General features: G+C 44.0%; 1 protein-coding gene across 1 annotated transcript in view; it reads left to right on the forward strand.

Moving 5' to 3' along the window:
* SVOP (SV2 related protein) overlaps positions 1-23,150 on the forward strand; it is a 305,181-nt gene that overhangs the window by 162,240 nt on the left and 119,791 nt on the right. The window contains exon 5 of the mRNA XM_069214772.1: positions 1,629-1,700. Coding sequence (XP_069070873.1) covers positions 1,629-1,700 — 72 coding nt within the window. The remainder of the gene's footprint in view (positions 1-1,628; positions 1,701-23,150) is intronic.

Raw genomic sequence — 23,150 nt, forward strand, 5'->3', positions numbered from 1 at the left:
ACTTTGTACCCACTTCCAAGGGCCCAGGACTGGAGTGGCACCACTAGGCAGGGCAAGACGTGCAGCAAGCAAACTCCAGGAGCTGTTGCAGGGTCAAGAAAAGTCTTTGCTGTCCCTGAGATTTCCGAACAAGAGGCAAAGCAGTAAGCCTGTGGAGTCACTTTAGTTCTGGGGTTGTAGAGATGCAGGTCCAGTACTTCTCACTCCCAGGCAAGGCGTGCAACAGGTAGTAGGGCAGGCACAGCAGAACAGCAGTCCAGCAAAGTCCAGCAGAGTCCAGCTGAGTAACAGTCCCTTCAGCAGCATGGCAGTCCTTCTTCCTGGCAGAATGTCCTGAAGGTCCAGAAGCATGTACTGAAGAGGTGGTGAATGAGGTCCAATACTTATACCAGTTGTGCCTTTGAAGTGGGGGAGACTTCAAAGAGTGGCCTTTCTTGCCCTTCCTGCCCTGGCTCCAGACTCATTACAGAGGAGTATGCAGCCACTTGAGTAGGACCAGGTGCAGCTTATTCAGTTGTAAGTATAAGCTCCTCCCTCCCATTCAGCCCTGTGGCTTAAATATGCCAATTGTGGATAAACCAGTGTTACCATAGTTTATGTATAGAGCACACACTTCAGCAAATCAGGAGGCCAGAAGGCACAAACGTCAGGAGAGACGACACCTAAATGCCAGGTCTAACAGGGCAAAACTGTGTACATTAGGACTGGTGTGCACCTTTCCATTTAAAAAACAAGTACTGTTATAGTTCTTTGCTCGTATGCACATTACATCACAATAGTTATCTTTTTTTCATAAAATGTTGATAATTTGTAAACTGTCTAATGCCACCCTAAAAGATTTCCAAACGCTGGATAAGTTAGGTTACTAAACAATTCAAGCAATGCATACAAATATGAAATGACATACAGTGTACAGTGTGACACTATTGTATGTCGCAGTAGCAGCAGAACTATTCCAAGAAGGGCATTTCCAGTAAATAATACATAACTGTTTGAAATGACTAAGAGACACAATCTTTATAATCTCATTTTGCTTCCTTTTCCTGCCTCCGTAGTGCAGGTTTTTTGGTTTGAGACAAGGATGTCCAACGTGGGCCCGGTGGGCCGGATCCATGGCCATTTTTTCTGGATACTACTTACTATGTAAATAGGTTCTTTTTAGATTCCGCCTTTGTTCATTCATCCTATGTGTGCTAGTCTGAGGGGTGGTGTGGTTAAAAGGAGAAGCTGACCTCAGTGTCTTGATACGTGTGCATCTCAACAGCTTAATTTGCCAAGCCATGGACTTTGATGTAGAAGACGTATGTCCAACATAGGTGCAGGAGATCTAGATCCATTTCATATTTAGGACGGCCACTTAATATTTATTTTCGCCCCATTTATCTTCATTGTATATGTTCAAATGTATCTTATGTAGATATCCAGAAATCTGGTCTTTATCCAGGACCATGGTTCTTTGTTAACATTCCTGCTCTAGACTGCAACATTCATAGCATATTATAGATTTTAAATTGTTTTATATGTACTGAGATTTGATTAACTTGACGCTGAAAAAAGACTGTGCTTTTGAGCTGGCCCTCTTCTTCCATCTATCATTTCTACCTAACGCTGATCTTCATCTTTTACAGGTGGTGTTTGTGGGCATGATGGCCAGCTCTTCCCTCTGGGGAAACATTTCAGACCAATACGGCAGAAAAACAGTAAGTTGTCCTTTCATATCTCTCCTTATGTTGGTGATTGCTTGTGTCATGAGCTCTAATGAAATGATGAGTGCTGAATGAAATACGACAGTGGTGTGAACCCCACAGGCTCATAGGATGGAACTTCTCAATGTCAAGGAAGCTAGAGCGAGCTTACCTCTTTATGATTCTGCATTAGAGGTTGATGAGGGATCTCTAACTTAGGTCCTCTAGGCTGAGAAAGGCTACATTTTTAGGATTAGCCCTGGCTGTGAGTCTCCTAAGTAGCTTCATTGTCTATCCACTTACCTCATGTGGATATTACGCAAACCTGTCGCCCAAAGGTGAACAAACCTGCTATAAATTCAGCTCTGTTGCAAGTATTTTTAAAGCCACAGGGCATAGATGAGGCCTTTAGTAGCAATGTGGCATCTGCTTTATTTGGCATCCCAAGCCTACTAAAGGCTGGTTTAATGTAGCGCCACTCTGGGGTTATTCTAGGGTTTTTGTGTATTTGTTCGTGACATTCTTTGAGGACTTCCTTTGGAAGATTTCACAAATCCTATGTCAATGGAGCTTTCTTTGTTTACTTTTAATGGCATCAGGTTCACGTTTCCATGCCTGGGCTCTGCTTTACAAGTCATTACTTTCAGATGTGTACGTTTAGGTGGACCAACTAAAGTGGACCAGGAGCATAACTTTAGGTCCTTATGTTTAGCACTAGTTTTATAAGTAAATCCCATGGTTGTCATCACTACACACTTTTGTTGGTAAACATGGATGGAATATAATAGGGTTAGACAGGTGAACGATTGTGTTGGGGCAAATCAGCCGCTGAAAAGGAGGCAACGGACCTTTGTGCAAGACTCAGTTTGAAAGTACATGGAATTTTTGCGATGTGCTGCAAATAGCTGTGAATTGGAGGCATCATTTTATAAGACGCTATGCCCCGTTACCCAGTCACCCATTTGCTCCACTGTAAATGGATACATGTACGTATCGCGACTGCCTCTCCGCATGCCAACATGACAGTTGTTATCACAAGCCAAGGTTGGGCCGACCGTAAGGATTTAAAAAATCGAATGGAGGTGGACTGTTTCGATTAGAGCTGTCCGACACTAGGCAGTGCACGGCTAGCCATTGAGCCTTATGGGGTTTTCCCAGTGTGCTGTAGTCTAGGGGTCTGCTTTTAGGACTGGATGGGCTGCCATGATCCAGAACTAAAAGCTCTTGCCCAAAATATTTTAAAGAATGTGTAATATGTGACTGTTTTTAACACTTTCACCAGGGCACGATCTCACGATCTGCAGAGTTGACAACTTGTATTTTAATACATGGCTGGAGCCAGCCATATTTCGAGTCAGAGGCAGAAATTTAAGTTTAATGTGCTGTTTGAGTTGATTCTTTGGTTTTCCATGTATTGACAATAGCCATTGCCTGGTAGGTCATTGCCGTCTGGAGCAGTCCAGTCCCCCTACAGACTAAGTAACTGTACTTTAGACAGACACACAGGTGCCACGCTTTAAAAAAAATATTTTAATGCATGCTTGCTACAATGCAATCCAGCTTTGCTGCTGCACCTCTTGAAAATGTTGAGGACTTCCAATGATGTCTCATGACTTCTGTCATTAAATTGACAGTCACATGTGAGGAGTAAGTCTTCAATTCTTTGAGATTCCCTCAACCCTGGCACAGGGGAGAGTTGTAAATAACACCAAGATACAGATAGAAGCCGTTTTCCAAACAGATACAGATAGAAGCTGTTTTCCAAACAAGCCTTTAAAGATGTGTTTATTTCCTAGATGTGCTGCTATGCTGCTACTTCACCTCCCCTTGATAATCTACAGCTTGTATTTACAAATTATTTAGACAAAGATCAAAAATGCAGCTAAATTAATTGTACAGAAGTGAAAATATGTACATTTTCCTGTCCAACCAGAAAGTTTTTTTATATTGTATTAAATAAAAACAAGTACATGTATTTTGTCTGCTTTGTTTGGGTTTTTGTATAAGGCTCTAGTCGCTTTCCAAGTATTCGGAGAACAAGAAGGCTGGGAGGAGGTACATGAAAAATGTCTTGAATTTAGGATGCTGGCCTTTGTAGCTGAAAAGGGACCATTGTAATTGGCACAGACCATCCAAGTCTCGAGGTGTGATAGAATCCAGTGCTTTAAGACCTATTCAGAATAGTGATGTTTTAAGGATTTTGAGAAACCCAGGCCAGACAAAATTTGGGGCCCTTGCTCGGAACAACTCTGAATTCATTATACATTTTAGGCTTATTCACACACTCAGTGATTATGGTCTGATCATTGATAACCCTCTTCCTTGACCAGCTTAGATGTGAGTCAAATTTTGTATCCAATAGTGTTTCTCAGCACCAGAGAAGCAGAAACAGTAGTGGCCTGAACAAGCCTGCTGCATGTGCTGCCTGGCGCAGTGGGCTGTGGTTTTACCATCTGGGCCTGTGCATATGGAGGCTGCTTCTTTATTTACTACATTTTACTCTCTGCTCCATGAGGAACAAGGACTCTGAGTCAGGTGACACTAGACTGTGGTCGCACAAGGTCAGCACCTGCTTCACATGGAGAGAGCAAATAATGCTGCTTTGCACTGCACATTGGCAAGTGGCCTACCTGCCAGAAAAGCAGAAAGACTAGTGGGCTGTCGAGCCTTCTACCCACAATGTGGGTTGGAGCTAGACCATTTGGTGATGGATGCTTTTGTTTACTACACTGTCTGTGCTGCATGCGACAGGTGTTCTATCTCAGAAGATAGCAGGATGTTATTTCACCTGCTGGAAGCAGCTCATCAAGGACTTTGCAGTCAGAGAGGGACAACACGATGCCTGTCTTTACTTTACATAAGTGGCAGATGGTGATTAAAGGCAAAGGCCTGTGTAATTGGGCTGGGCCTATGATCGTTAAAAGTACTGAATCTAACCAGATAAAACAGGTACTTATCTTTAACTCCCTCTATCTCTCACGTAGGGGTGAGCTGAACAATCAGCCTGTGCCGTCTAAAAAAAAAGTACATTATTAAACAGGGTATTTTGAAACTCCGGACAATCTGGGTCCCTAGGGCCCCCCTCCACATATAGGCTCATTTCAGGCCCAGGAGTGGGATCCCCGGGACCTCTGGAGGCTCAGGGAAGAGGCTGCACGATCTCCTTTCCCATATAAACTAGTTTTGGCCCCAGGGTTGGCTGCTTGGGGCCCCTGGAGGCTCGGGAGGGGGGGCATGCACCCCCCTTCCTCTTACATGCATATTGTAGCCCTGAGGGTTGGGTCCCTGGGGCCTTTAATGGCTCGGTAGGGGCGGCATGCAGCCCCCATCCCCTTTATAAATACAGCCCCAGGGAAGGTTCCCCCATAGAACCTAGGGTGTCAGGGTATCCCTACCCTGCCCCCTTATACTATTTTTCTTTTTCTTTACTTCAGGACAAGGGGGTTAAGTTCCAGAGTCCTGTAATGGCTGCCAGCAACATTTTTCTTATGTTGCTGGCAGCCAATCATAGCACTGGCTACCGCAGGAGTCTGACTCCCGCAGAAGCGAGATGGCCTAAAGGAGATAAAGCTCCTTGGACCAATTAGAATGCTCCATTTTTAAACTGGCGCTCCCGAGTCCATTGAGCCTCTTGCAGACCCAACCACCCAGATATACAATTATATTTTACCCATATTTTGTCAAAATCTACTGAACAAATTTACACCAAATCACAAAAAGCACACTCTGTGGACCAAGATCTATCTTACTACCAAATTTAGTGTAATTCCATTCAGCAGTTTTTTGAGACCCTCCTTTTTCCTCGGCCCTTACTCGACGGAGCACCCGAAACTTTCCATGCACAAACTAGTCAATAAGTAGCACCTTTTTGGAAAGTTTTTTGGGAGATTCATAAAACTGCGCCAAAATTATTAGGAACCAAAAAACACTTTTCCTATGGAACAGCTGATCTAACTATAATTATCTAGTGGTATGTAGTGATAGGTAGGACCACGCTTCTATACAAAAAGTGTTTTTTTACGTGCCTATATCTTTGGCACGGCTTGACTAATCTTCACAAAACTTTCCAAACAATCTGCCAGTACCATCTGCTGCTGCCTGGACAGTTTTTGGGTGATCCGTCCATGGGGGCTGAGCAAAAAGTGTAGTCCCAAAATACGTTTTCCCCATTCATTTTTGCATAGGGATTTTGAACAGAGATAGCGCAAAAAACTACTGGATGGAATTACACCAAATTTGGCAGGAAGTTAGGTCCTGGTCCAGAAAGAGTGCTTTTTTTGTTTTGCTATAATTCAGTTGCGTAGGTTTTGAGAAATTAAGGGGAAAACAAATTTGTATATCTAGGGATGCAAAGGATTTTTGACCCCTAATGATCTCATGCTGAGATCTGATTGGCTGATAACACTTCAACAACAGAAGCTGTTGAAGTGTTGTCAGCCATCTTGGGCCTTGGCTTCAGCCAAGTCCCAAAATTAAAGTAAAAAAAAACAAAAGGGGCCAGTGTATGAACACCCTGACCTCTAAGCTTTGGTTGTGGCATCTCCAAAGGGATCCCGCCCCCCAGGTTTAAAAAGCATTTTTTGAAGTTTTACGAGCGGAGATGCAGTGGATCCGCGAATCCTCTCTGAAAAAAAAAAAAAATTAAACACGTTCTTCCGTGCTTCGAAAAAATTAAGCACGTTCTTCTGCGCTTCGTTAGTTTAATGCCCCCACGGTGGGCCAAGTCCCTGGGGCATTTTTTTTTAAAGAAAGCGGGGGTGGGGGGACCTTCTGGCTCCCTCCCGATGCTCCGGGGACCGCCACCTCCCGGGGCTAATTTTTTGCTGCCCCAGGGACCACCACCCAGGACAACACTGTAGTTGGAGCGGGGGGCTTGCGTGGCCCCCCATGCCCTGGGGACCACCACCTCCCCATGGTGTTCTCTTAATTAATGTGGAGGGGCCCTGTGGCCCATCTCAAATGACATCACCAATGACATCATCCAGCAAAGGAAACTTCAATATACTTTCTAAAATAACATTTACATTTTTTTTAAATATGAAGAAGACACAGGTGAGATATATACAGCTCAGAACTCACTGTAACCTTATCAACTACCACATTCATTTATAACCTAAGAGACAGTTCTTAGCGGATAGTCCTGTCTCTTCTGAGCCACGACTCTAAACACTAATGACCAAAGTAAAACGTCTAACTGTATAAACTAGTCTATTGCAAACCACAATACCATTCATGAACCTGGAAAGAGGTTTTAGTGCAAATGTCAGATTTACACAAACCACTACAACATACAACCAGTAGAGAGGTCTTAGCGAACAGGACACTGTGCCACAAACCACCAGTAAAATTATTTTGCCTCCAGAAGAAAGGTGTGAGCAGGGAGTTCAGTCTGTTGTATTTGTCTACTACACTGAGCAATTACATTAGAGAAACGATGTAGTGAACTGATTCATTTATTGCAATCCACTGCTACAGCCATTCATCACAAAGGAGAGAGGGCTAAGGAAACTGGTCAGTATGTCATAAAACAGAACTATACTCAGTCATCACTGTGGAGTTAAGCCTCAATGATCAGCTTAGGCTGTTGCAAAGTACTACCATACAGCAGGGGACATTTGTCAGTGTAGAGGCTAGTTAATTGATAAATAGTACACCAGCTTTAAAAATGGGATTATAGAATGGATGACATATTTTACAAATAGTATTACTTAGTAGTACAGAACAATAGTAATTTAACTTACGTAATAGTTTAGTATATATCTTTAAGTCTCAAAAACTTTTACGAAACCCTTACACTTACTGGATGATGTCATCAGTGATGTCACTGACCATGTAATATGTGAGATCATAAGCATTGCATGGCGGGTGGTAAGTTATAGTTACCTCAGGTAACTATAAACTGCTGAATTTCTATGGTTTTGTGTGTAACTTCTGAGCCTACCTATAACATCCCTGTAGGCTTTGTTTTTTTGTGTTTTTTGGTGCACACGCACGTATATATATATATATATATATATGTGTGTGTGTGTATATATATATATATATACACAAATATATATATATATATATATATATATATATATATATATATATATACATATATATATATATATATGCACATGCACATATATCAGCCATCAACAGAATGGGCGTAGTGACTGACTGTGGTGGTGTTCTTGTGGCGTGGGCTGATGGATTATTTGTTGCTGGCCTGGTGTTAGTTGTATGACTGTTCTCTTCCTATTACATTTTTAACCCAAACTTGAATACTTTACTGAAGTCATTGTTCAGTAGTCGAGAAAATGAAAGCATATATCCTTCATTCCTGGCTATAAGCTCTTGCTGCAATGATCTCCAGGTTCCTCCAGCGGTTCATTTAAACCCTCTCTAGTGATGACTGCATCTGGATACCTAGTGATTCTGCCACAACCAAATTGGGCCCTGTTTGAACGCAGGCCACAGGTTTGTGTAACCCATAACTCTAATTGCAAGCTTTTAAGAATGCACAGGTCAGTGGCATATCCTATGTTTCATGGGTCCTGGTGCAAAGAATAAAATGGCCACTGTTTGAACTGTGAAATACAGCAATAATGAGCGTTCACTGCCCTCCACCCTCCCCCACTCATGCCTTTAGACCCCGGTTCCACAGGACCAGCTGCATCAATGGAAGCTACGCCCTGGCACCTGTCGCTTATTTATAAAGTAATACTAAAGACATCATCATAGGAAGACTGCATGCTTTTTTACGTTTTTCTTTTTATAACAAATGTAAATTGTCGTCTGCCTGACACAATCCTCCCACCCCGTGTTCATAGACAGCACATATAGAATTTGTCACGCATAGTACTAAACCAGAGTACCCTGAACAGGACTGTAAGCTATAGTTAACAAAAACATCTGATAGTGTTGCCTTTTATAGTGTACAAGGGATGTTTTAGAACAGTGGTTCCCAACCTGTGGTCCGGGGGTGACAGGGGTCCGCTAAGCCTCCTCAGGGGGTCCGCGATTGCTTACAAAATTAAATATTGTTAACAAATTAGGTATCCAGCTTTCAGTTATGACTCAGGGCCTTATTTCGAGTTTGGCGGGTGGAGGAGGCTGCCCGCCAAACTCTTTTAGACGGAACACCGCCACTCAGGTTTTCCGCCTGCTGGCCCTAATATGAGTTTTCCGCTGGCCCAGCAGAATACTCACATCAACATTGACGCAGGCTCGTAATCGAGCTGGCAGCAATGTTGCAGTGCGTCAGGTGGAGCAGCACCTGTTGCGCTTTTCACTGCCCGTAATTCAGGCAGTGAAAAGCACGACGGGGCTGCCCATGGGGGCCCCTGCACAGCCCATGCCAAGTGCCCATGTCGGTGGCGGTCCGAGCACCACCGCGAGTCTGTAATGAGGCCCTCAGTGGGGAGTCCCAGGGTTCCAGTAATGATAAAGTGGGGGTCCACAGAATTCGAAAGTTTGGGAACCACTGTTTTAGAGCTCTGGTACAAAAGGTCGTAAAGGCCTCCTTTGCAACTGCCTCCCTCCTTTCATCAATTTCATGGCGTACACATGTTGAGCAAACTGTTCAAAATTTGCACATGATTGACATTCTATGTCGTATTTACTCTTGCATAAAGCGCTTCAGTGCCCCATCCTGGCAGAAAGCGCTATATAACACTGCATCAGTTATACAATACCTAGTTATATTGCAGATCTTGCTACCCTCAGTTAGAGTAGGCTGTGCTCGCCTTGCAGGCTAGGTGTACAGTGAGGAGGCTGTATTCGAAGTAGAGTGTAAAGCAAAACATGAAAGAATTCTTGTGTCTGCCAATGTTTCATCCCAGGGAGTCTTGTCGTCAGTTTATTTGTATGACTCTGCCGCTCGGCAGCCTGTGGGAGTCCAATGATCCACTTTTTCGCATTCGCTGTGTTTCAATTTTTCGAAAGTATTTTCTCATTCGCGGCTGTTTTTCCTCATTCGCATTCTGTTTCTCTCCCAGTTGGTTTTCCATTTAGCTTTCATTGTTTTATTAATAACCTGCTGTTCTGTTATTCAGTGTCTAACTGCAGGCATTCCTATTCATTACCTTTTTTCTCATCCTCATTGATTAACCTTTTCTCTCATTCACTACTTTCTGCCTGCCAATATTTTTTTCATTCACTATTTTTTCTACATAATCGCTTCCTCTCCCTCGTCCGGTGTTTTTTCCTTCATCTGCTACATTTTTACAGTCTACAAATTCGCTACTTTTTCCCGTTCTCTATTTTTTCTATTATGCAGTATCTTTTCTTGTTAATTGCTCTTTGTTTTCAATACCTTTCCTCTTGATATTTTCCCCAATGGACTCACTCCCCAAAGCCTTTCTCTGCCCCTACTATTTTTCTCGTTTTGCTGTTTTTGTGATTAGCTAGTTTTCCTCATTAACTGGTGTATTGAACACACTCACAAAATATTGTCTCATTCAATGGCCTTTTCGCACCCTTTTGTCTGTATTCCTCCGAGGGCTTCACTCTGCACTTATGGCCAGATGTAGGAAAGCTTTAGCGACTCGCAAATGGCAAAAAACGCAGTTTGCGAGTCGCTAAAGCCCATCTGGTATGTAGAAAGGCATTTTGCGAGTCGGAACCGACTCGCAAAATGCAATTGCGAGTCGCAAATAGGAAGGGGTGTTCCCTTCCTATTTGCGAGTCGCACTGGTATGCAATTCCATTTGCGACCGCAAAAGCGTTCGCAAATGGACTCGCAGTTACCATCCACTTGAAGTGGATGGTAACCCTGTCACAAACGGGAAGGGGTCCCCATGAGACCCCTTCCCCTTTGTGTCTGGCCTAAAAAATAATTTTTCAGAGCAGGCAGTGGTCCAATGGACCACTACCTGCCCTGAAAAATACCGAAACAAAAGGTTTCGGTTTATTTTTCAAAGTGCAGCTCGTGAAAACGGGTTGCACTTTGAAAAAAAAAACTGCTTTATTTAAAAGCAATCACGGACATGGAGGTCTGCTGCTCCCAGCAGGCCTCCATCCCCGTGAGTGCCCTGAATTGCTATGGGGTCGCAAATTGCGACCCACCTCATTAATATTAATGAGGTGGGTCTTTGCGACCCCATAGCGACTCGCAGAAGGTGTCTGAGACACCTTTCGGCATCCCAAATTGCGACTTGCAATTTGCGAGTCGCAGGGACTCGCAAATTGCAAGTCGCAATTTGGGAAGTTGCTACATCTGACCCTTAATCCCTTGTTGCATTTCCGTTCGGAGTATGAATGGAACGCATGACGCTGGAGTTCGTTATTACACATTGTAATGTCTATCTTACTGCACAGTTGTAAACACATAATCCATACTTTCTTATTACATTCCTATAGTGCTTAATTCGTGTCGGTAGTTGCAGGTGGTACTAGGTTCTAGCACTCATTTTTGGGTACTGGGTTTTGTTTCCATTTGACAAACTTTTACTCAGAGTAAAATAAGTACGCAGACAGCAGAGAAAGGAGGACGACTAGAAAGGAAAACAGTGGCAAACTGAGAAACTGGTATGAAAAGAACCTGCAATGGTGGGAGGAAGTGCAGGGCAAAGAGGCACGAGGTGGACTCATTATTCCGCAACCCAGCATTCGGTAGCGCTAGTGGGGCCTAAGAAAAACGTTGGAACCTTGCACTTTTATTTTTTTATGTAAATAAGTGCAGTGCTGCATTTCGGCCCATTTCATCTGTAGCTCCTTATTTTCAGTAGCGAACATCGGGAAAGCACTGGTGCCGACAGTGGCATACGAAGTGTGTTGTGGGCCCAAAGCGACAATCTTTTTCAGCGCCCCACCCCTCATGACCTCCTCCTCGGATTTCCTCACAACTAAAGTGCCCCTCCTCTCTCCATAGCCCCTCTCTCTTATACATTTCATTTATTTTAAAGCGCTGGTAAAGCCAGCCTTTACTAACCCCCTCAGCTATCCACATAAAATACAGATCTGTTCTTTGCAGCAGGCAAATTAACCCTCTGTGCTACTTTATGGTGAGTCAAGACTGCCACTAGACAAAACTCTGATCTCTCTCTCTCCAGCAGGAACATTAATCGAAGAGTTATTTTGATTTTTTATTGCTGCCTGAAAGCAGGACGCACAAGGAACTCTGCCTCAGGTGCTTTTAAGTAAATTATTGCTAAACACAGTGTCCACCCCCCCCCCCGAGGTCAGTGCCCCACCAGGTTTGCGCCCATTGTGGCCACACCGGTCGCACTGCCCTAAAGCCAGCCCTGCATGGAGGAGAAATGCCCCAGGTCCTGCATGAGTTGTAAAAGGCAACCATAATTTGGCACCATTGAGCCAAAGTCAAAAACCATTTGCAATGCAATGGGTCTCGCGTTTGCTCAAGTTAGAGCTATTAGCGTTGTAAATTCCTAACTTGACTTTTCTTGCCACATAAATTGAAAATGTAAAGTAAAACAGGTGACGTAAGCAAGTCAGGTCAGAGCGCCAAGGCCGCCATGAGCATGAGTGCGAAGGAGAGACACAAAAGGAAAAAGAAGTTCACTTGCAGTCAAACGTATCAGCAAAACGTGCAATAATCCATGTAACAGGGTCGATGCCCAAGGCAATAACAAAACTGCCCCAACGAGGGACAAACGTAAAGCATTTACCAATGATAACAAAGGATTTTTGAAAGGCCAGTCCACAAATGAGTGAAAGTGATGGTCGTGAGGTGTGTGTGGTTAAAAACACACATAGATACCAACACGTCAGAAAAGCAGCACTTGTGCACTGCTATGCTCGACCTAAAAACGGTATTGCCCACGTGAGAGCAACGCATTGATAACGAACTGCTCTTCTCAATAGAATAGCCTCAAATTAGTAATCGTAGAATTGTGCACTGAGAAACAATGAACCTAAACTGCGTCTGGTGTGTCAGGGATGCACAATCCACACAGTACACTCCTGGTGTGCACGGGTGGAAGTGCATTCTGGGCTCAGAGGGTTGATGGGCCCTGCACCTATCCATACCTTAATTAGCCTTGAGGGAGCCACACACACTTATATCCCCACAAGCGTGAATTGCTGCTGCAGAAACTAATGCTCATGTGGGCATGTACTCGGAAGTTTTAAATATTACATATCTAATGACATTCCCCACCTGTATCGTGTTGACAAATGTATCCGACACTGTTCTGTAAATTGCACCCCTTTAACATCAAAAATGGGAGAGGGGAGACTCGTGGAGAGGGTGGGACTACGCTCAACACATGAAATTAAGGATAACATTTGTCAAGGCTGCTTCAGCTCCCAGCCCAGTCCAGCCCTTTCGGTGCCCTCACATTGTCACACGCAAGACAACCAGATTGCACACGTTTAATCGTGAAGTGTGCATGGTCTGCTCAAGTGAGTGTCAATGCACCAGAGATCACTTTCAAATAGAAACCATGGAAACAAATTAAGGAAGGAGTGCGCTTTGTCATTTCTGTGACATGGGCTATTTGTCTCCTTAAGAACCCGTTTTTTTTCATTTTGCCACGGATCCTCCACGTATTTATGACAAAATATTATAAAAATATTTTTTGGCCCCAGGTAGAGTCCCTGTGGGACCCAACCACCGGACCTAAAAGGTCAGGGTATTCCTGCCCAGCTGAGTCCCGAATCCCGAGAAGGCTGCCACCACTTCCTGGTTGAAGTTGAAGTGGTGGCAGGCAATGAGATCTCAGCATCTGAGTCTCTAGATATACATATATTTTTTCTTTAATAACTCCAAAACTACTGAACGAATTTACACCAAATTACAAAATGAGATCTTTCTTGACCAAGATCTGGCTTTGTGCCAAATTTGGTGTAATTCCATTCAGCTGTTCGGAGTATAATTTTGTCTAAAATCCCTTTGGGAAATTGCCCTGGAAAAATGCATTTTGAGATCCCCTCCCACACTTTTTCTCAGCCCCTGCTTGATGAATCATCCTTTCCAGACAGCAGCTGAAGTGAGTGGTAAACTAGTTTTTAGAATTTCGTGAAGATTCGTCAAAGTTATTTGCAAAACAAAATGCTTTCCCTGTGTAAACTGGGTCCTAAATTTAACTAACCTACTGGTGACCACCAGTAGGTAATATATACCGCTTGATGAATCTTTGCGAAAATTCCCAAAAGAATTTGCCAGCCGCATCAGCTGCTGTCTGAAAAGTTTTGGGATGATCCATCCGTGGGGGGGCAAGAAAAAGGGGGGATCCCAGGACATTTTTTCCCCAATCATTTTTCCGTAGGAAAAATTGAAGAGCAATAGTGCTGAAACTACTGGACGGATATACACCAAATTTGGCAGAAAGGTAGGTCTTGGTCCAGAAAGCGACCTTTTTTTGGTTTGGTGTAAATCCATTCATCAGTTTTTGAGAAATTAGGAGGAAAACAAATTTGTATATATAGGGACCCGAAGGAGTTGCGACCTCTCCTGATCTCGTGCTGCGATCTGATTGCCTGTCAACACTTCAACCAGGAAGTGTTGGTAGCCATCATGGGTCTCAGCAACCAAGACCCAGAAAAAAACATACAAAACAAGGAAAGGGGCCAGATTACAGACACCCGACTCCTTAGCTCTGGTGATCCCTCGGGGCGAAAACATTTTTTTTCGCTGCAAGTCGGGGCTATATTTAAATTGTGTGCGGGGGGCCCAGGACATAGCTGTTTGCTGTGGCTTGGCTGCAGCTTTGACAGCTGCAGCCAAGTCACAGCAAACACTCCACTTTGCGGGACCAGTCAAAGAGGTCCGCTGTCAAAAAGCGGAGATTTCATCTCTGTTCCCTGCACACAGATATGCGCGCAGGGAACATAGATGAAAGGTTTGCTTCAGCAACCAGGGAGCAGCTCCTTGGTTGGTGGAACAATGGGACCTCTGGGAAGGCCTTGAGGCTCCCCCTATGGTCCCGGATAGCCTGTAAAGGGCAAGTAATAAAATGTAAAACAAAATAGAAAAGGACCTCAGGGAGGACTTGAGGTTACCTCCACGGTCCCAGATAGCCCAGGAAGGGCATGTAATAAAATTTTAAAAAAAGAATAGTCAGGGACCGCGGGGGAGGCCTCGAGGCTTTCCTGGCAGTCCTAGCTAGCCCCTAAATACTACATTATAAAAGTAAGAAAAAAAATCTGCAGGGACTGCAGGGAAGCCTTTGAAGGCTACAAATATATATATATTAAAAATCTCAAGTGTCACAGACCTTCACTCTAAGCACTGAAGGTTCGAGTCCAGCCGCAGTTGTTTTTCTCCTTTATTTTTTTTTTGAAGTGCAAATGTTTAGGGCTCATACTGAAAGGTGATCTTACTGTTTTTAAAGGACAAATACATTTTTATTTTCAAATTATTCACAAAAATCTCATTCTAAGTATATCATACATACCAAAAAACTACCTCTCCCCCTCTCACTCTCTTTCTCCCTCTCTCGCTCTCTCTCTCTTTGAATCTCTTTCTCCCACTCACAGACCCACTCAGACACTTAGACGCACCCACTCACAGACCCACTAAGGTCCTCACACACCCACTCACAGACCCATGACACCCTCATGCACCCACTCACTGTGGCCAACCATCACTTTGGCCGTGTGCCGCGGTGGTTAGATTAACATATAGTAATGAAAATTTAAAAAAAAACTGAAATTCACTGAAAAAACAAACAAAGGTTACAGAGACATTACAGTTAGGAAATGGAATTATAAAAAACATAGAAATTCACTTAAAAAAACAAAGGTTACAGGGACATTATAGTTAGGCTCACATTTTAAACCCTTCCAGTTTGACGTGCTCCCCTGTGGTCTTACCAGCGCCCCTTGAGAAATCACCAAGGTGATGGCGGTGGTTGCAGCACATTAGCAGAGGTCAGGGGTTCCAATCTTTCCCTGCCTCGATGATTGACTGTTGAAGGTGGCTGGCCCCAGGCAGTCTTATCCCCCCTCTAGATTACGGCAGACCTTCAGCACATTCTGGGGTTCCCTATCAACATGCAGAAGTCACACCTGATTCCCTCCCATACGCTCCCTTTCACTGCAGCTGTTCTGGAAACAGTGTAGTTTCAGGCCTATCCTCCCCAAAAGCGAGTCCAGGATATTCACGGTTTGATACCGATGTTTCACACTCTGTCCTGGATTCTAGTAAGACTGACTCTGAGACTGTTGGGCCTTATGGCCTACTTTTTGTATCACATGTCCGTTGGCCTATGAAGGCTCTATAGTATGACTTGAAGTTTCTGTGGGCACAGCATCAGGGGAATCTCTCCGACCTGGTCCAGATCTGGAAGGGAACTGCAAAAGATCTGCAGTAGTGGCTGACAAACCACAATTTGGTCAGAGGCAGACCCCTCTCCCTTCCCCATCCAGAGCTGACAGTGATGACCGATGCATTGCTTTTGGGCTGGGGGGGCCATCTGGGAGAGGTGTAGACCAGAGAACTCTGACCTCCACGTAGTTTGGGGTTCACATCAACCAGCTAGAGTGGAGGACTGGATGAGAACAAACCAATTAAAATGGGACACCGATAAAACTGAGATAGTGGTCCTGGAAAACAAGATAAATCTGTGGAATCAGGACTTTGGGTCACCTCAAATGGGCCTCTCTCTACACCCAAAAAGTCATCTAAAACTGCTCCCCCTTTAAGTCATATCCAAACTGCATTATGCTAATTCTGTGTACATGTGCCTTCCAAAGAATACAATCCACAGACTGCACGTCATACACAATGAAGCTGCTTGCCTTATAAACCATCTTCCTAGGAGGGCACACATGCCCCATATACTGAAGGAACTCCATTTGCTCCCTGTCAGCCAGTGGTTACAATTTAAGACCTGCTGCCTGACATTTAAAGTGGTGAGAAGCCGAGCACCCAAATTCATCAGCCAAGCACTGCATTCCTAGGAGAAACCTGAGATCTGCTGATCTCAACCTTCTTGATGTCGCTAAGTTCTGGAAAAGTAAATCAGGCAGTAGAAGCTTTTCTGTTCTAGCTTCTGCATGTTGGAATTCACTTCCACTGAGTATTCGCCGGGAAACCAAGCTGCTCCTTTCCCGAAAATGCTTAAAGACTTGGTTGTTCTAACAGGCCTACTTAGAAGAGTTCCAGCAGTATCCCTCCCCTCAACCGTATAGCCTTTTTTAGTGCCAAGGAACCTCTGGGTGATTATGCTCTATACGTTTACCATAACATAACACAATAATTACCTAAAAATAAATTCCTGCAGTATACTAATTTTAATGGGGAGAGAAGGTTGCCCAAGGTGCTTAGGTGTAATATTAACTACAGAAAAAAACTAAAAAGTCAGAAGACTCATGACTTAAGGTGATTCATCAACATTACCTGCCAACACTGCCATCCTCATATATGTAAAGTTCTCCTAAAAGGATAAAAAGGTGTCATTCCCAAAGTGACTGTATCTGCTATCGGAGGAGCCACATTGGAAGGTGGGATCTATTGTGGAAAATCTCCAATTGTCTGGGTTGGGTAGTGGAATTTCTGCCACCATCATTTTTAGTTTCAACTCCCTGATGGCCACTTATTATAGCAGCATTGTTAAGGTGATTAAAGTTATAAAAAAGTGACACATGACATTTGCATGACTTAATATTACCCCAGTGAAGATCAGTGGAAGAAAAGACTGATTTCATTTATGAAAATGATAGTTTAAATGTTAATATTGAGTTTAGATATTGATTTGGTTTCAAACAGTTATCAATTGATGTATTTATTCATTTATTCTTTACATCGCTTCAAAAATAAAACTTCCAAGCTGCTCTGAAAATTATACGCATCTTGATGCCTGCATCCTCGAGGTTGTGAAGAACTACATTAAAAGTCATTGTTTACAAAAGCACACAACACAGAGACATTTCTTAGGCTATGGGGAAAATGACAGATTTTCCAGTCTGCTTATACACCAAGTAAACAAAATGATAGGTAGGGTTACCACAGCCAATAATGAAATGTAGCTTATCTTTTTGGAGTGGCAGATGGGCTGATTTACAAGGGTAAACTTACACTTTTATGTAAGTTTATGATTGTTCACTATTCACAAAGTTATTTTACTAGCAGTATCTTTACATAAAGATATTAGTATCCGTACATAAAAAGATAAGACATTCCTTTCTTTTTATGTGTGGAGACTCTGCAGTCGTAAATATACTATTCATAAAATTCCTTTGTGAATAGCAAACAATTGTACATTTACACAAAAGTGTAAGTTTACCTTTGTGAATCAGGACCCATCAGCGGAGCAAGTGGAACTCCCTCTTGGGTGGTTGGCAAAAGACACACTTTGGCCCTCACTACAAGTAGGGTAAAATTCCAGCCCCTGGGTAATTGCTTGTTTACACAGGAATCAGAATTACGAGTTGCGTTACAATTAAAACATCATCACATTATCCGCATGATGGATTGCGGCACGTGAAACCTACCAGAATTTATTGGGGGGAAGTGCCTGTGAAAAAGGCAATATAATTTGAATTTGGTGTGTTTAATACCAATACTGCATTTTATGCTTTATTTACAAGTTAAAAACTCGGAATAGCAGGTATCTATCACACATGGTAAATACTTCAGGCCGCTGTAATGATACTTAGCATATGTGGTAATTACCTCTCCATATTCCACCTAACTTTTTATGAGGGCCATAGAGACAAATGTTATTGTAGAGAATAAAGGGTTACTGATTTTACCTATCCTTATTATCCAGGCAAAAGGTAGACCAGGCAGCCAAGTGGAAGTGTCATTAGTAATTTGCAGATGTTTCAAGAAGCCCACCCTCAAGCTATTGGTAAGCTGAGCAAAAGGAAGGGTCAGTCATTTTATAGTAGTGCGTGCACAGTGCAAGGCTTGTTCAGCGGCCTGATCTCCCGCCAGAGATCAAACATCAGGATTTGATCAATCAAAAAAACTGGTGTTAGAAATGGGATTCCTGATTGGCTGAGCTATGCACTGAGGCCAGGTAGGAACCACCACCCTAGTCGGGGTAAGTCAGATACACACTTTCAATTAACCGTTGCTTGCTCTCTCATAGCTTGGCACAGAGCAGGCAGGCTGAACTTAAGAGGCAATGTGTAAAGTGTTTGCGCAAGGCACAAACGCACAGTAACCCAATGAATACACCATAAAGACTCCACACTGGTTTATAAAAATAAGTAATATTTATATAACAAATTAATACAAAAACAACAAGAATGCAACAAGTAGGTCACAAGTTATTCAGTTTAAAATACCTCCAAGTAGTCCTTAATCCAGCTGGGCTAATTTTAGAACCTTTTACAGTAAATTCTCGGTGTGAGAACGATACAATGTCAAAGTTTGCAAAACAGGATTCAACACGTCCCTTCATGGTTTAGAGGGGGGACAGAAGTGCACCAACAGGACCCCCGGGTTTACAGTACCTGGTAGACACTCAGAGGTTTGGCTCTGTAGAGTTTAGAGAGTGCGCGCCCAGCGCATGGTGGTAGGCAGGGCAACAGGATGGGGCACCCGTGCTGATCAAAGCTTGCAGCGGCACACGTATCAAGCAGCACTGCTTTTCAGGTGCTCAGCAACAGGGGAGCACTCCTCCTTGAAACGTGGGAACAACCAGAAGCAGGAGATCGGCTCACTTCTGTAGGGCGATGTGGGAACGGAGATGAAACACCACAATATCTTTAGTAACAACAGAATGCTCCCTTTTGTAGAACAGTGCAAGGTACTATGATCAGATGCCGCACTCACTCATCAGATGTATAGGCAGAAAACAGGCACGCTCTGGCAACACTGAACGCTTGAGTTGGATTTATGAGGTCTTTGATGTCCCTGAGACCTTGGGGGGAACAGAAGGCAATCCAGCAAGCCCTTGGAGACACTCTGGGGTTTTACTCCTTAGCCCTCTCACAGGGCAGAGGTCAGCAGAAAGCAGGGCAGCTCAACAAAGCAGGACAGCAGTTCCTGGGAACAGTCATGCACTGCAAAGTGTCAATCTTTTCAGTGCAGCAGCCTTTACTCCAGCAGATGTTCTTCCAGGTCCAGAAGTGCACTGATTTCAGGGGGTCAGAGCCTCCCGTACTTACACCAAAAAGTGCCTTTGATGTGGGGAATTACTTCAAAGGATCTCTCTCTCTCTCTCTCTCTGAAGTGCGGAGGTCCCCCTTTCATTCCTGTCCTGGCTCCAGACTATCAGTAGGGTTTAATCAGCCCTCGTGTTGGGACAGGCAGTTCCCTATTAAAGTGTTAGTGTAAGCTCCCCTCCACCCTTTCAGCCCAGGAAGACTCATCAGTATGCAGCTGAAAGCAGAAGCAGTTGAGTATCCTGTGTTGTGGGTATCTGGAGGAAATGCACATATGTAGCTGTCATCCAGCCAAGACCAGACGTGTATTGGCTGTCAGGCACACAGAGCAGTGAGAGCAGAGAAATGTCCACTTTCTAAAAGTGGCATTTCTAAAATAGTAATAATAAATCCGACTTTACCAGTAAAGAGGATTTATCATTACAATTCCAGTGATATGAAACATAAAGTAACTACTCCTTTCTGATCAGGAATTACAGCTTAAAAGTGTATTAAGGAATTCCCAATGCTGGTCTATGAGAGGGGCAGGCCTCACAGTAATGAAAAACGACTTTGGGAGTTTTTCATTACCAGGACATGTAAAACTTAAAAATACATGTCCTGCCTTTCATTAACATAGCACCCTACCCTATGGGCTACCAAGGGCCTATCTTAGGTGTGACTTAGATGTAATAAAAGGGAAGTTTAAGGCTTGGGAAGAGTTTTTAAATGGCAAGTCAAAGTAGCAGTGAAACTGCACACGCAAGCTCTGAAGTGGTGGGCCTGAGACATGTTTACAGGCCTACTTAAGTGGGTGGCACAATCAGTGCTGCAGGCCCACTAGTAGCTTTAATTTACAGGCCCTGGGTATACGGTATACCACATTACAAGGGACTTGCAAGTAAATGAAATATGCCCGTTTTGGATACACCGATGTTACCATGTTTAGGGAAACTACACATGCACTTTAGCCCTGGTTAGCAGTGGTAAAGTGCTCAGAGCCCTAATGTCATCACAAAGATATAGCTAAAATCAGAGGTGAAAGGCAGGAAGTCTAGGGTAAGGGCCACCTTAAGGATGACAGGCCTAACAACTGGGAATACACTAACGGTAGATGCAATATCCTACTCCTAGAAAAGTAATAGCCATGTTGAATGCTTCAAGAGGACATTTACAGAGGATATGCAAGTTGGCTTTTATTGTTGAGTTGAGTTTGAAGAGGGGTGACAGCTTACTTGCTGCCATCATTTTCTGCTACAGGGTTAGCACCTTTTGGGGCTTTTATGAAGTAAGAACACCAATACACAAATGCACTGTGCATGGATGAAAAGGTCTAGGAAATGTGTGTGGATGTTAAGATTTTGGAAAAATAGCTGAAAATCAAACTCTGGGAGACTAGGCTGTGCTTGATTTAAAAGAGGATGCACACATTGTGGTGACAGAGGCTGAAGGCTGGAGTAAAGATCAAATCTTCGGAGTGTGTGTGAAGAAGGATAGGTCTTGGCCATGCTATTCAGAAAGTGAAGGAGGGTAAGAAGCTGTATAATTTCAGTCAATCAAGTGATTGAATTGTGTAAGCTGTAAATAGGAAGGCTGTCCTACGAGGCACAGCTTGATTTGGGAAATACAAAGGGAATTTAGGCAGAGGCGTGAGTGTCAGGGAGCATAGGCCCAGAATTCGTATAACCTTTGATTTCAAGGAGAGAAGACTGGATACAAATAGTATCTCCCAGTGGCGACTTGTGGGAAGAAAAAAGGGGCGGGGCGGCGCATGGCAGAGGGTGGCGAGAGAAATAAAACAAAATAATATTTAAAAAAACGTACCTTAATGCCGTGCTGCTCCGCTCCTCCGCCCCTTCGTCATCGAGTGCAGGCAAAGGGTCTCAGCCTGCCCTGCGGCCAATCCTGATGCTTCTCTGAGCAGCGTCAATATTGGCTGGGAGTGCCCAGCCAAGGCACACTGCACATGTGTGTTTGGCCGGCCCGAGATGGCCGGCCAAACATACATGCGCTCTGAGGGTAGTGCACAGGGCACTCTCCTCATCCTCGTCACAGTCCGTGGCCCCGCCCCTTTTAATACAAAACGATAAAAAAATAGTTTATTATTAGTATCTTAATGTTAACTGTGAATACTGTCTCTGTACATGTATGGTGACCCAGCTGGAGTGTTTGTGTTCTACTGCAGTTAGTTGGAGTTAAGATGATAGCAGGAGCTAGAGTGGGGCTGTGATACTGACATGCGTGTTGTGGCCTGTGTGGGGCATTTCGTGCAGTTTATTTTTATTCCATAGAAAACACCTACTTGTACTGCTTGTATGGACCCCTTCAAGAAGCTGCTGCACACATACACCAGGCACCCTGAACCACATATAGCACAGATTATGGCAAAGGGTGGGGTTTGCGTAGACTCAAGTCCTAAAGATGGGGGTGGGTGGTATTTGTTGGCAGACGTATGGGGAGATGTTGGGGCGAGGCATGTGTTAGCACTCACATAACAATGCACAGCAGAATCCGTATCTCACTTTATGTAGCGGATGAAAACATTTCACAGCACACATGCAACCTTAAAATGACATTGTGTAGCTGTCTGTGCCTATACATAGATATTCATTCGTCAACTTGTCTGATGGCCATGCAAATCAGAGTCTGTATATTAATCAGGGTGCTAAAAGAGTGTTGCTATTTTCAAATGTGCTGACAGCATGTCTGGAAAGATGTTTACTTGTCATTATCTTCCCCTTTTTTGCACAGAAGCAACAGAAAATGAATAGGTACCCAAGCATCAAATGATACATCCAGCATTATTTTTTAAGAGATAATTTCAATCCATTTATTTTGCACCATATATATTTTCAGAAAATAAGTTTGAAACAAGCTAAGTTAAGGTGCATAATTTATAGGCATACTATAGTCATGATAAGTGGAGAGGAGACAGTAGTGTGTTTACCATGGGCCTCATTATGTGCTTGGCGGGGTGCCACACCGCCAACCGTGCCGGCGGTCAATGAAAGACCAACAGTGTTGGCGGCCTGAATCCTGCCAAATAATGCCGCATGGTGCCTCACCGTAATTGATGGTGGTGAGGACTGCCATGCTGGCGGTCGTTGGCAGGGGTGGATGCTGCTCCACCCTCACCGCCATGTCACTCCATACACCGCCACGCCTATAATGAAGCAGTTATAGGTGTGGCTGTGTATGCAGGGAGCCCGTTCCCTCCTGGAGCAGCACAACGGAAAAGGTAAGTGCTGTCCGAGAGGGAAGGGGGGAGGGTGGGGTGTGTGTGAGTGCATGGGGTTGTGCGTGAGTGTATTGGGGGATGTGTGTCTGAGTGCATGTATGCGTGTGTGCATGTACGTGAATGGGTGCATGGGGATGTGGGGGGTTGGGGTGTGGGGGGACCTGTATGTAGGGGTGGGGGTGGGGGATGGTGAGTGTCGGGTGGGGGACCTACATGGGGTTTTGGGGGTGGAGGGTTGTTTT

Source organism: Pleurodeles waltl, chromosome 11 (genome assembly GCF_031143425.1).
Source record: "Pleurodeles waltl isolate 20211129_DDA chromosome 11, aPleWal1.hap1.20221129, whole genome shotgun sequence".
NCBI lineage: Eukaryota > Metazoa > Chordata > Amphibia > Caudata > Salamandridae > Pleurodeles > Pleurodeles waltl.